Consider the following 13,150-nt stretch of genomic DNA (forward strand, 5'->3'; position numbering starts at 1 on the left):
CCCTTGACCGGAATCGAACCTGGGACCCTTGAGTCCGCAGGCCGACGCTCTATCCACTGAGCCAAACCGGTTTCGGCTGTTCAAATTAATTTTATAATGTATATAGGTTAAGTTTTTCAATAGGAAAGTTCTGAGATTTGACACTTTAGATTTTAAGGCTTTGAGCATAGACATTATATTGGTATATACCAGTGGTCGGCAAACTCATTAGTCAACAGAGCCAAATATCAACAGTACGACGATTGAAATTTTTTTTTTTTAAGTTTCTTTTGAGAGCCGAAAACCGACTTCTGCGCATGGGCCACGAAGTTTCAATCGCACTGTACGTGTGCGCTCCCGCACGTGGTATTTTGTGAAAGAGCCACACTCAAGGGGCCAAAGAGCCGCATGTGGCTCGTGAGCCACAGTTTGCCGACCACTGGTATATACTTCTGTATGTTTAGCAATGACGTTTAGAAGTAGGTTAAGGTACTATTATAGAATAAAGAATGTGAATTTAGCCCAGGTAGCTCAGTTGGTTAGAGCGTCATCTTGAAACACCAAGGTTGTGGGTTCGATCCCAGTCAGAGCACATACAGGAGTCAATAATGAATGCATAAATAAATGGAACAACAAGCCTATGCGTTGTTTTTTTCCCCCTCTCTCTATCTCCCTCTCCCTCTTATTCCCTCTCTCCCCCCCCCTCAAATCAATAAATTAAAAATAAAAAAAGAATGTGAATTTATTTGAATGCTGTAGTATGAACACGCAGATGTGTAAACTTCTTTCCATGTGTAAAAATGGACTCTCATTGCTTATTGTGTGATTTTTATTTATATAAAGTGTCCACAAAAGGCAAATCTATGGAGACAAAGTACATTAGTGGTTGCCTAGATCTGAGGGTAGAAACAAGGAATGACTTGCAAATAGGCATAAGGCTTCTTTTTGGGGCTGGTGGAAGTGTTCTAAAACTTGGATTGTGGTGATGGTTGCACAACTTTGTGAATATGCTAAAAACTATTGAATTGTATACTCTAGGTGAATTTTATTGTATGCAAATTGTACCATAGTAAAGCTGCTAAGAATAGTCAAATTTTAAATTTGATATAATATTTGTCATATTTAAGTATCATATTCTATTTTCATTATTAAACATTTTTTTCTGCTTTCTACTTTTAAGTTTAATTTTCAAAGAATGTGCTAATGTCACATCATGTTAATTGATAATAGTAAAAATGGCCAGCATTTCTACAATAGTTACTATGTACTGGGCATTATGCTAAGTACTTTTCAAGATTATCTCTCAGAAATACTATGATATATGTATCATTATCCCTATTTTACAGCCGAGGAAATGTGTCCTCAACTTGTCCTAAGTCACATAGCTAGGTAAGGAGTCAATCAGACAGGAATTGGAATAGAAACATTTGTCCTTTATCTTTCATGTATGAAAATGCAGTGTCGTTGATGGAAATTTATACTGCCATTTGTATACTGTGTGTTAAACACCCTTGTGTGGATACTGTACACCAAGCATGTCAAACTCAAAGGCTAACACGGGCCAAATAAACAAGGTTTAAGCTTATGTGGGCCGCAAAAAAACAAAAGCTTCAATTTTTATAGAAACATAGGTTTATTTCGATAGAGACATGCTGAATACCAAGGGCTGAAATAAATGAGTAATTGTTAACATAAAATAATAGAACATTTTAATAAAAATTAATATTTTTCTTGAACATTAACTTATCAGACACTGAATAACTGCACAAATTTTTAAAATTACTTTATTGATTAAGGTATCACATATTTGTCCTCATCCCCCCCCCATTCCCATCCTAAACCCCTCCCCACGCATGCCCCCATCCCCCTGTTGTCCGTGACCACTGGTTAGGCTCATATGCATGCACAGAAGTCCTTTGGTTGATCTCTCTCCGTTATCCCCACCCTCCCCTACCTTCCCTTAACTGCACAAATTAATAAGCGTAACGCAAATAAACCTAATTTTCTTGTTCTCCGAAAGTGAAGTATTTCCTGTTGCACACACCAAACAAGTCAGTCCAAGACTGAATGACATGGCAATTGGCTGCTAAAATATTTGCTGCTAGAATTAGTGGAGAGAAATGGTGCGCCTGCATGTAAGGCATGTAAGGGAAATGAATGCAACTCGATTATAGTAATCAGTCATTAGCAAATGTTGTAGTTCGTTATTAATAACTAGAGGCCTGATGCATGAAATTTGTGCAAGAGTAGGCCTTCTTCCCCTGGCTGCCGGCACCGGCTTCCCTCTGGCACCTGGGACCCAGGCTTCCCTCGCAGTCCCAGCTTTGTCCAGAAGGACGTCCGGTCTAATTAACATGTTATGCTTTTATTATTATAGATAATGTATAACAGGATATTGTAAAAATTAAGTTATGAAATGTTTATTAAAACGTTTCTTACATACCATTATATTAGATGGGCTGCAAAAGCATTCGTGGTGGGCCACATGTGGCCCTTGAGCTGCGAGTTTGACAAGCTTGCTCTACACAGCTATGTGTGATTTAGTAGGACATTCAAGTGGGTATTCGGTATTGCCTGGCTGCCATAGAGCTTGCACAGCATATTGAATCTTATTAATCCATTTTACATCTTTTTCTCCACACCACAGTCTTAATTTTAAAGATCCCGAAGCAGTCAGAGCTCTGACTTGTACTCTCCTAAGGGAAGATTTTGGACTTTCTATTGATATTCCGTTGGAGAGACTAATTCCCACGGTTCCCTTGAGACTCAACTATATTCATTGGGTAGAAGATCTGATTGGTCATCAGGACTCTGACAGAAATACTCTCCGAAGAGGAATTGACATAGGTATGTGGTTTTAAATTCTTTTTTTGACTACATGTAAGTTTTATAAAATTTTCAAGGTCGAATTCTTTATAAATTTCTCTTGTATTGTGTGAAAGAACCTAACTATGGATATTACTGCTCTTATTTGCTACATGTGGGCTTTTCTGCCATTAATTGCTTTTGACCACCAAATAGGGAGCAAAAGGGTAAGAGAGGCAAAATGAGTGAGGCTCTTGTTTTCTTAGCTTTTCAGATTACCATGTCTGTATCTATGTTAGTATCTATGTCTACGGGGTATTATTTTTACTCTGAATTATTTGATATTAGTAACAAAATCTCCGTATTGTGATTTTTGTGATAATGGCCATTTGATAAAAGATCATGTAGGCCTGAATACTTTCAGAACCTCTTGGTTATTTGTAGAGTATTTAATCCAAAAATTAAAGGTGGGGAAAATCATGAGTCAAAGTAAGATATTCTCTTAATTACAAACATCTACAATGGAGAAAACTGTTCAGTTTGATTCATTTAGGAGAGCAAGTGGATATACAGAAGGAAATGAAGCAAAGGTATATTTAGCAATTATAAATGTATTATATGTTTGTAATGGCCGACATTTTTATGTTTCTTCCATGATGGCATTTTTAATTTTTTTTTAATCCTCACCTAGGATATTTTTTCCATTGATTTCTAGAGAGAGTGGAAGGGAGGAAGGAAGAGGGGGAAGAGAGAGAGAAACATCAACATGAGAGAGACACATTCATTGGTTGCCTCCTGCACACACCCTTATCGGGGCTGGGAAACCTGCAGCCCAAGGTACATACATGCACTTGATCAGGAATTGAACCCAAGACCCTTTGGCATTTTATTTTAAGGAAGAACAGTCTCATCCATTTTAAGTCAACAAACGAGAGTGCATGACCAAAGAGATAATCTTACCTGACAATCATCTATTTTAGTCCTAACTACTCCATGCATGTTCTGCTTATCCATAGTGGGAGTAATTCCAAAACTATTTCCCATAAAGAGATTTTCAACTTTTCCATCTGAATGGCTCATCTCAACAGTGCCATTTAAAAATAACATACCATGTGTCAAGCTATAGAGAAAAAGACAGGTTTTAAGAATCTCTTTTTAAAAAGATAGTTAAACAAACAAAAAAGATAGTTATATGTTAACCTGGAAAAATAATATATAGAACTTGAATAATTTAAAAAAGAAAAGGAAAGATCTGATTTTATTACTAAATACTGTCAGGAACAACTAATGCCTGTTTATGCGAACCACTGAGACTTATTTTACTCTTTCTTCTTTTAGTCACTAAATGAGGTCCTAGGGTTGATGCTCTAACCACCGAGCCAAAACAGCCAGGGTTGTTGTGTTGTTTTTTTTTTAGTTTTTAACTACACATTCACTTACCTGATTGATTAATGTCTTTCTCTACCACTAGCTTGCAAAGTGCAGAGCCTGTTACCTTTTTGCTTACTATAATATCCCAAGGATTAAAAAAGGTCTGGTCCCTAGTAGTAGGTATCCAGTTAATAATTTGTTGAATATTGATTACTATTTGATTCTTTTGACTTTAAAAAATCTGAACACCACATATAAGCTAAGTCCTATGTAAAAATAATGGGGTTTAACAAAAGCTTCTGCCCTTTTACGTTCATGGCTGATGGGTTATAGAAAGCTTAAAAAGCTTGAGAGCTTATTTGGTACTAATTTATTTTAATTATGCCCTAAACCTTCTAAAATAACACTTGGGGATATAGGAGGTTAATGGATTTTAGCTCTTCATAAGGGGCACTGGTGCTGAAATCACATTCATTCTAATTAGGGTTCTATATAAATTCTTCCCCCAGACTCCATCAGTTTGCTCTAATTCCATGATTATACACTTTCCATTTTTTATTTATCATTACAAGATTTTTTACCATTTAAGAATGTCATTCAGCTTTCTGAGGGGATTCGGGTGTTAAAATGCAAGTCTTTGGTCTTAAGAATTGAGAAACTTGATTTTTTTGGCGAAGGACAGGACTTTTACCTCTTTATTGTTGGGCAACTGAAGGAAAGTGTACTTTTTTTTTTTTTTGCTTTAAAAAAAATTGAACTATGAAGAGAGAGACAGTTGTGTGAGATCAAGAGCTTGGGTCTGGATTTTTTTTTCCCCCTGCATAGATGAAAGTGCTGCTTGAAATTTCTTATTCTGCATGACTCTCTTACCACAATGGCGAGGAGGGGTAAATAACTGTGGCTTCTGAGTGGAGCTTGAGGACCCTTTACCATCCTTTCCCTCACCACATCACATGTCCCCAAGGAGGTGTTGATCCCATAGCATCAGGGCCTGGATGTTATTCGGTAAACATGATAGGAAGTTTAGCAATTGTCTGTCAAAGAGCTTAACTGTTCTGGCCATCAGTTGCCCTGTTTTTTACTAGACTTCAGAATACTTAATGAGGAAGCTCTACGATGAGCCTGGGTTTCCTCTGGGTTAGGAGGAGTTCTTGCCTCCACTCTCCTTGTGCCAGGATATGACCAGAGGAAAACAGGCCTGGAGTGGCTGGTATGAGCTAACTACTTAGGCCAGCCGTCCTCAAACTACGGCCTGGGGCCACATGTGGGTGTTTTTGCCATTTTGTTTTTGTTTTTTTTTTTAATATATTTTATTGATTTTTTACAGAGAGGAAGAGAGAGGGATAGAGAGTCAGAAACATCGATGAGAGAGAAACATCGATCAGCTGCCTCCTGCACACCCCCTACTGGGGATGTGCCCGCAACCAAGGTACATGCCCTTGACCGGAATCGAACCTGGGACCCTTGAGTCCGCAGGCCGACGCTCTATCCACTGAGCCAAACCGGTTTCGGCCATTTTGTTTTTTTACTTCAAAATAAGATATGTGCAGTGTGCATAGGAATTTGTTCATAGTTTTTTTTAAACTATAGTCCGGCCCCCCAACGGTCTGAGGGACAGTGAACTGGCCCCCTGTTTAAAAAGTTTGAGGACCCCTGTCTTAGGCCTTTGGGAAAAACACTGGCTTTTTTTCTCTTTAAGATTTTATTGGCCAAGATTAGTCAATGGTTGTAAAAGCAATATTTGAGATTAGTGTATAGTTAGAGGTTCTACATACAAATTTAGGACCAAACCCTAGTTGTCAAAGAATTATCTTTGCCTGGAGCATTTGCCCATGAATGCCCCCTTGAAACTTTGGTGGTCTAGCCAGTGATTGATGTGTTTTTTGTTTTTATAAGATGTATTTTTTAAAAATTTTTAAAAAATATTTTTATTGATTTCAGAGAGGTGAGGCAAAGGAGAGAGAGAGAAACATTAATGATGAGAGAGAATCATTGATTGGCTGCCTCCTGCATGCCCCACACTGGGGATCAAGCTTGCAACCCTGGCATGTGCCTTGACCAGGAATTGAATCGTGATCTCCTGGTTCATAGGTTGATGCTCAACAACTGAGCCATGCTGGCTGGGCGATGTTTTAGATCTGGATCAAATGTGTTTTCATGTCTCCACATCTAAGATATAAATTTTCTCTTTAAATTTTTTCCTCTTTTAATTCTGGTTTCCTTCAAGTAACAATTTGCAGATATGTGGGGAACTGGAGGGGTTTAATATAATAAAATTTCTATGCCTTATGTATTTTTTTCTACTTTTGGGGAATAGGGTGTCCATTGATCTTTTTTAGTATTGTAGTGATTTAACAATTAGCATTGATTTTTTTTTAAGAAAATAAAGATTTGTGTGAGATTTTAAATGAAGACATTTTATAAAGCAAATTAAATTGTTTTGACAATTTTCAGTTTATCAGTCATGTATCCCTTGATCACCAGCCAATTATACATACTTCATTTTACATACAACAAACATACAAAAAAGAGGTTAGTAAGATTTCTATCCTCTAAGAAATTTGAATCTAATTATGGGATAAGACAAACACATGAAATAACTAGTGGCCTGGTGCATGGATTTGTGCACATTGAAAGGTAATTAATTAGAAGACATATTTTAATATCACTATTTGCCCTTTCTCTATAATAGAAGTGTCAACCAAATTCACGATTGACAATGACAGATCGAAACACATGCATGCGATTGGCACCAGTGAGAGCTTTATATATATCCCACATGTGCGAGTCAACGTTTATTTTTAAATTTCCAGTGCGCGTCACATGTACCGGCCGGTTGGACGATCGGACATACGTATGGTCTGTTACTTAGCCTTTTATATTTATAGACTAGAGAACCCAGAAGCCACTGTCAAGGCTATAAGAATTCTAAGAAAAGAATGGTGTTTTTGCTTATTATTCTCACCTCTCCCTCAGGTATATGCAATGTGTTTTGAATTTTTATTTTACTAGGTACTGGAGCATCCTGCATCTATCCTTTACTTGGAAGTACCTTAAATGGCTGGTATTTTCTTGCAACAGAAGTAGATGATATGTGCTTCAACTATGCAAAGAAAAATGTGGAACAGAATAACTTGTCTGATCTTATAAAAGGTTAGCTCTACAGAATAAATATCCCTTTTAAGCTTTGTTTTAGTAACCTTTTTTCTAATTTAACACATCTCATTCTTTTGCTTTAATATACAAAATCTGGTACATTGTAATTGAATTTACTGTTTTGTTATCAGAATTAATTCAGAAAGAGGTATAGTAAATACAATCAAGCTTCATAATCTGTGGATTCTGTATTTGTGATTTTGCCTACTTGCTAAAATTTGCCTACATGGGATTATATTTTAACTTCAAAATCAATACTTGTGGTACTTTGGTGGTTATCCATAGACATGTACAGAGCAGCAAAAAATTTGAGTCACCCAACGTGCATGTTCCCAGCTGAAGTTGAACAAGGTGATGCTCTGCCTTCTTTTTTTTTATATATATATATATTTTATTAATTTTATTACAGAGTGGGAGAGAGGGATAGAGAGTTAGAAACATCGATGATAGAGAAACATCGATCAGCTGCCTCTTGCACACCCCCTACTGGGGATGTGCCCTGCAACCAAGGTACATGCCCTTGACCGGAATCGAACCTGGGACCTTTCAGTCCGCAGACTGACGCTCTATCCACTGAGCCAAACCGGTTTCGGCAGTGCTCTGCCTTCTTGTTTAAGCTCTCACACTGTAAACAAGTGTCCTTTTCATGATCTGTTTAGTGCCATTTTCTTTGCACTTTTGTGCTTTTTCTTGGTGATTTTATTGTTTAAAATGGCCCCTAAATATAGTGTTTAAGTGCTATCTAGTGTTCCTGAGTGCAAGAAGGCTGTGATGTGCCTTGCAGAGAAAATACGTGTGTTAGATAAGCTTCGTTCAGACATGAGTTATAGTGCTGTTGACCATGAGTTCAGTGTTAATGAATCAACAATATATATTGAATAAAGTACCTTTAAACAAAAACATAAAATAAGATTTATATTGATTGGTTGATGAAAATGTTGGACCAGAGGCTTACAGTTACCTAACCCACCCTGTATTTCTCCCCAGAGCCAATAGTTCAGTATTCACTAATGCAGTGGTTGTGATGACTTTATAGAACATAAATGTATGTTCAGATACTATAAATAATAGAATCAACTGTATATGAAGTAACCTGGTAACCAAGATTTTATTTATTTTTAAAATATATTTTTATTGATTTTAGAGAGGAAGGGAGAGGGAGAGAGAGAAACATCAATGATGAGAATCATTGACCGGCTGCCTCCTGCATGCCCCCTACTGGGGACCAAGTCTGAAACCTGGCGTGTGCCATGACTGGGAATCAAACTGTGATCTCCTGGTTCATAGGTCAATTCTCAACCATTGAATCACACCGGCCAGGTGTTTTTTATTTTTTTTTATTTTTTTTAGTCACTAAGATTTTAAAAGTAAGAAAACCCCACTGTTGATTAAATTATACCATCTTATTTTTATTTCAGTACATGGAACTCTGCTACAAATAGTTGAATTCCCTTAATAATTTGTTACTTTTGTGTTTATCCTATATAATAAAAGCATAATATGCAAATCGACCAAACGGCTGAAGGGGGCGGGGCTGGTGAGCAGGTGGCGCCAGGCCAGCCAAGGCACGTGCTAGTGGGCAGAGGGAGGGGACGCCGATGGGGGCGGGGTGGCAGCGACCAGCAGCAGCAGAGGGGCGGGGCTGCGCCGGCTGGCGCCATTCCCTGATTGGCCACCTAGTTGCCTCTCACAGAGGGAGGCTGATGGGGGCAGTGCTGTCCCCTGATCACCCGCCCAGTTGCCTCCCGCAGAGGGATTGAGGGACCCCCTCCCCCCCCCACCCGAGTGCACAAATTTTCGTGCACTGGGCCTCTAGTCTTATATATAAAGGGCTGGGATTTATTTGTGTTTTTGATTTATTTAAGAGACTCCCATAAAGAGATTCCACAAAGTCAACATATTATTGTAAGGGGAGATACTGAAGCCTGTATTACTGGCTTCACCTAGAGCAAATAATTCAGGAGATGGGACAAGGAAGAAGCCATATTACTTTTTATGATCGAGTCTCAGAAGTGACACCCTGTCTGTCACTTCCATCATATTCTATTGAATGAAAGCGAATCAGTGAGTGCACCCTATACTTAAGGAGAGGGAAATCAAACTCCACCTTTTGAAGGGACTATTGTCAAAGAATTTGTGGACATATTTGAAAACTACCACAGCATTAATATTGGTTAACAGTTTCTATTTTTTTCTCCTAGTTGTAAAAGTACCACAGAAGACACTTCTGATGGATGCTCTTAAAGAAGAATCTGAGATAATCTATGACTTTTGCATGTGCAATCCTCCCTTTTTTGCCAATCAGTTGGAAGCCAAGGTAAAATATCCTCTCCTTTAAAGTAATTGAATATTTATCTGTTTACCTTGCTTGCAAAAATAAGAGCAAAGAACAGCTTTTGTTTTGGAAGCTGTATCTGGATGCTTTTGTAATCAAGCACCTGAAAACCCAATTCAGATTGACTTTTAACAAGAAAGAAAGTTTATTGGCTCATATATCTGAGAAATCCAGCAGTAGTGTCGACTTTAGGAATAATTTGATCAAGGGGATCAAAATAGTATCAAAGCTAAGGCTCAGTTTTTCCAGGTTTCTCTTGGCTCGGACCTCACCCTTGCTTGTTTTTGTTCTCAGGCTGGTTTACTTGTGGCAGAGTAATATTTGCGGAGGGGGAGAAAGGGAGGAGAGAGCTCTTTTCTTCCCCAGACCATTACACTTTGGGGTTTCTTCTGATTGGACCAGTTTAGGTCACAGTATAGTCCTGCATTGGGTTTATTGGCTTAGGGAGGAGCTTACCTGTTTTTACTGCCACCTATCATTTGATAGTAAACAAACGTCCAATTTAGTCTTTCTAACCTCAAATGAAAAGTATATTTGCTTATGAATATGGAAAGATACATTGAATTAAAAACAAAGAACCTAATAAAAACAGTACTATAAAATATTGATTTAACCTATTTTCTTTCACCTAGTATTTATTTTTGTATTATTATTTAATTACTGTGTTATTTTCCATATGAACAACTGTAAACCTCCTTTTGCCTCACTTAACACTTGTTATTATTTATCTTAATTATGGCCATCCTAGTGGGTATTAAGTGGTATCTCATTTTATTTTTGCTGTGCATTTCTCTGATAGCTAATGATATTGAAAATTTTTTATGTGCTTATTGGCCATTTGTGTATCTTCTTTGGAGAAATAACTATTCAGATCCTTTGCCCATTAAAAAATCTTTGTTTGTTTTTTATTATTGTAAGAATTCTTTGTGTATTCTAGATACAAATCTCTTATTAGATATATTATTTGTAAAAATATCCTTCCATTCTGTGGCTTGTCTTTCTTACTTTTTTTTTTATTTTTTATTTTTTATTTTTTTCTTAAAAAAATATATATTTTATTGATTTTTTACAGAGAGGAAGGGCAGAGGGATAGAGAGTTAGAAACATCAGTGAGAGAGAAACATGGATCAGCTGCCTCCTGCACACCCCCTACTGGGGATGTGCCCGCAACCAAGGTACATGCCCTTGACCAGAATCGAACCCGAGACCTTTCAGTCCGCAGGCTGACACTCTATCCACTGAGCCAAACCGGTTTCGGCTCTTACTTTTTTTTTAAAGTATATTTTTATTGATTTCAGAAAGGAAGGGAGAGAGAGAGATAGAAACATCAATGATGTGAGAGAATCATTGATTGGCTGCCTCCTGCACGCCCCACACTGGGGATCGAGCCTGCAACCTGGTCATGTACCCTTTACTGGAATTGAACCCAGGACCCTTCAGTCTTCAGACCAATGCTCTTATCAACTAAGCCAAACTGGCTAAGGTCTTTTTTACTTTCTTGATGGTGTCCTTTGCAGATCAAAAGTTTTTAATGTTTAGGCAGTCCAGTTTATCTATTTTGTTGTTTTTGTTGTTGCTTATGCTTTTGAAATCATTTAAGAAATCATTGCTTAATCTAAGATCATGAAGATGTATTATGTTTTCTTCTAAGAGTTTTATAGTTTTAGCTTTTATATTTAGACCTTAGATCCATTTGAGTTATTTTTTTAAATATGGTCTGAGGTGTAGGAGTGAATTAAATTTAAAAGGTAAAACCACGAAAATACTAGAAGAAAACAAATAAATATTTATCTAAACTTTTGGTGGAATATTTACTGTACATGATATCAAGACAGAAAACATTAAAGAAAAGTGACAGAATTGAGTACATAAAAAGGTAAAATTTTTGTATGTTTAATCACAAACAAAGATGGAAGGTAAAAGATCCTAGGAAGGAATATTTGCATGAATGCAGTTTTTAAAATGTAATATTTGAATGATTATATGATTTTTAAATCCTAAAGCTAGCATGACATTTGGAAACTAAAATTTTGCCTAAGCATTCTTATTTCTAACTAGATTACAGTCAAAGATATGGTCTTAAGGTGTAAAATTTTTCACCAGTGTTTTTTGTTGTATTTCAGGGAGTAAACTCTCGAAATCCTCGAAGACCTCCACCTAGTTCGGTAAATACAGGAGGTATCACAGAGATCATGGCAGAAGGAGGCGAATTAGAGTTTGTTAAAAGAATCATCCATGACAGTTTACAACTTAAAAAAAGATTGCGGTAAGTTGGTTATTACGATATGGGAATATTTTCCCCTTGTGTAATTCCAAAGGAAACCATGTCACTTAGAGTAAATGTAATCACAGTTGTCTAAAGAACAAACAAAAATTGAAAAGGTAGCACATCTTACAGTATGCAGAGACCCTGTTTCTAAGGATGCTCTCATGCCTTTAATTGATTTGTGTTTCCTGTAGTCATCTATACTACATGGATAGAAAGGAAGAAAATACCATATGATTGTATTGCTTTTATTTCGGTACTGTGATGGAATCAAACAGATTCAAATATGGCTTTTGATTAGAAAACAGATGGGTTCAAATCTGCCCCATGAACCAGATAAATTAGTTGCCTAGTCCTTGAAGCAATTATGTTCTTGGAATCAAGTCTCCCAAACAATGACAGCTGTGAGGACATTGAGCTATCAAGAACTTAATGAAGGGAAACTGAGATGACTAACCAGTTCCAGAGGAGAGTTAAGGCTATTCCTTTTTAAAAGCTAATTATTTCGGGCAACACACCTGTTATTAAGCAGCATAGGTACTCAAAAAGACCTGTTTGTCTCACTTGAATTCTCACCCTGCTAAGTGTTGTTGAAATGATGGATAACGCAGTAGTTCAAAACTAAAAGGTTTTCAACCCTAGAATTTAGCTTTGGGACATACAGAAGATTTTTTTTAAATTGTGATAAAATGTACATAACAAAATTTAACATCTTAACCATTTTTAAAGTGTACAGTTTAGTAGTGTTAAGTACATTCATATTGTGCAACTAATCTCCAGAACTCTTTCTTCTTGGAAAAGTAAAACTCTATACACATTAAACAACAACTTCCCATTCCTCTCTCTCCCCAACCCCTGGCAACCAGCATTCTACTTTTTAAAAAAAATTTTTTATATATATTATTGATTTCAGAGAGGAAGGGAGAGGGAAAGAGAAACATCAATGTTGAGAGAAAATCATTGATCAGCCGCCTCCTGCAAGTCCCCTAATGGGGATCAAGCCCGCAACCCAGGCATGTGCCCCTAACTGGAATCGAACCTGGGACCCCTCAGTCTGCAGGCCGACGCTCTACCCACTGAGCCAAACTGGCCAACACAGCATTCTACTTTTTATCTCTATGAATTTGACTATTCTAGGTACCTTATATAAATAGAGTCAGATAGTTTTTGTCCTTTTGTGATTGGCTTCTTTCACTTAGCATCATGTCCTCAGTGTTCATCCATGTTATAGAGTGTGT

The 13,150-nt window shown here is 37.2% G+C and overlaps 1 protein-coding gene across 1 annotated transcript in view; it reads left to right on the forward strand.

Moving 5' to 3' along the window:
* METTL16 (methyltransferase 16, N6-methyladenosine) overlaps positions 1-13,150 on the forward strand; it is a 62,021-nt gene that overhangs the window by 19,089 nt on the left and 29,782 nt on the right. The window contains exons 4-7 of the mRNA XM_008147900.3: positions 2,627-2,826; positions 7,168-7,308; positions 9,513-9,628; positions 11,770-11,912. Of these exons, the coding sequence (XP_008146122.2) occupies positions 2,627-2,826; positions 7,168-7,308; positions 9,513-9,628; positions 11,770-11,912 (600 nt within the window). The remainder of the gene's footprint in view (positions 1-2,626; positions 2,827-7,167; positions 7,309-9,512; positions 9,629-11,769; positions 11,913-13,150) is intronic.

Source organism: Eptesicus fuscus, chromosome 20, assembly GCF_027574615.1.
Source record: "Eptesicus fuscus isolate TK198812 chromosome 20, DD_ASM_mEF_20220401, whole genome shotgun sequence".
Taxonomy (NCBI): Eukaryota; Metazoa; Chordata; class Mammalia; order Chiroptera; family Vespertilionidae; genus Eptesicus; species Eptesicus fuscus.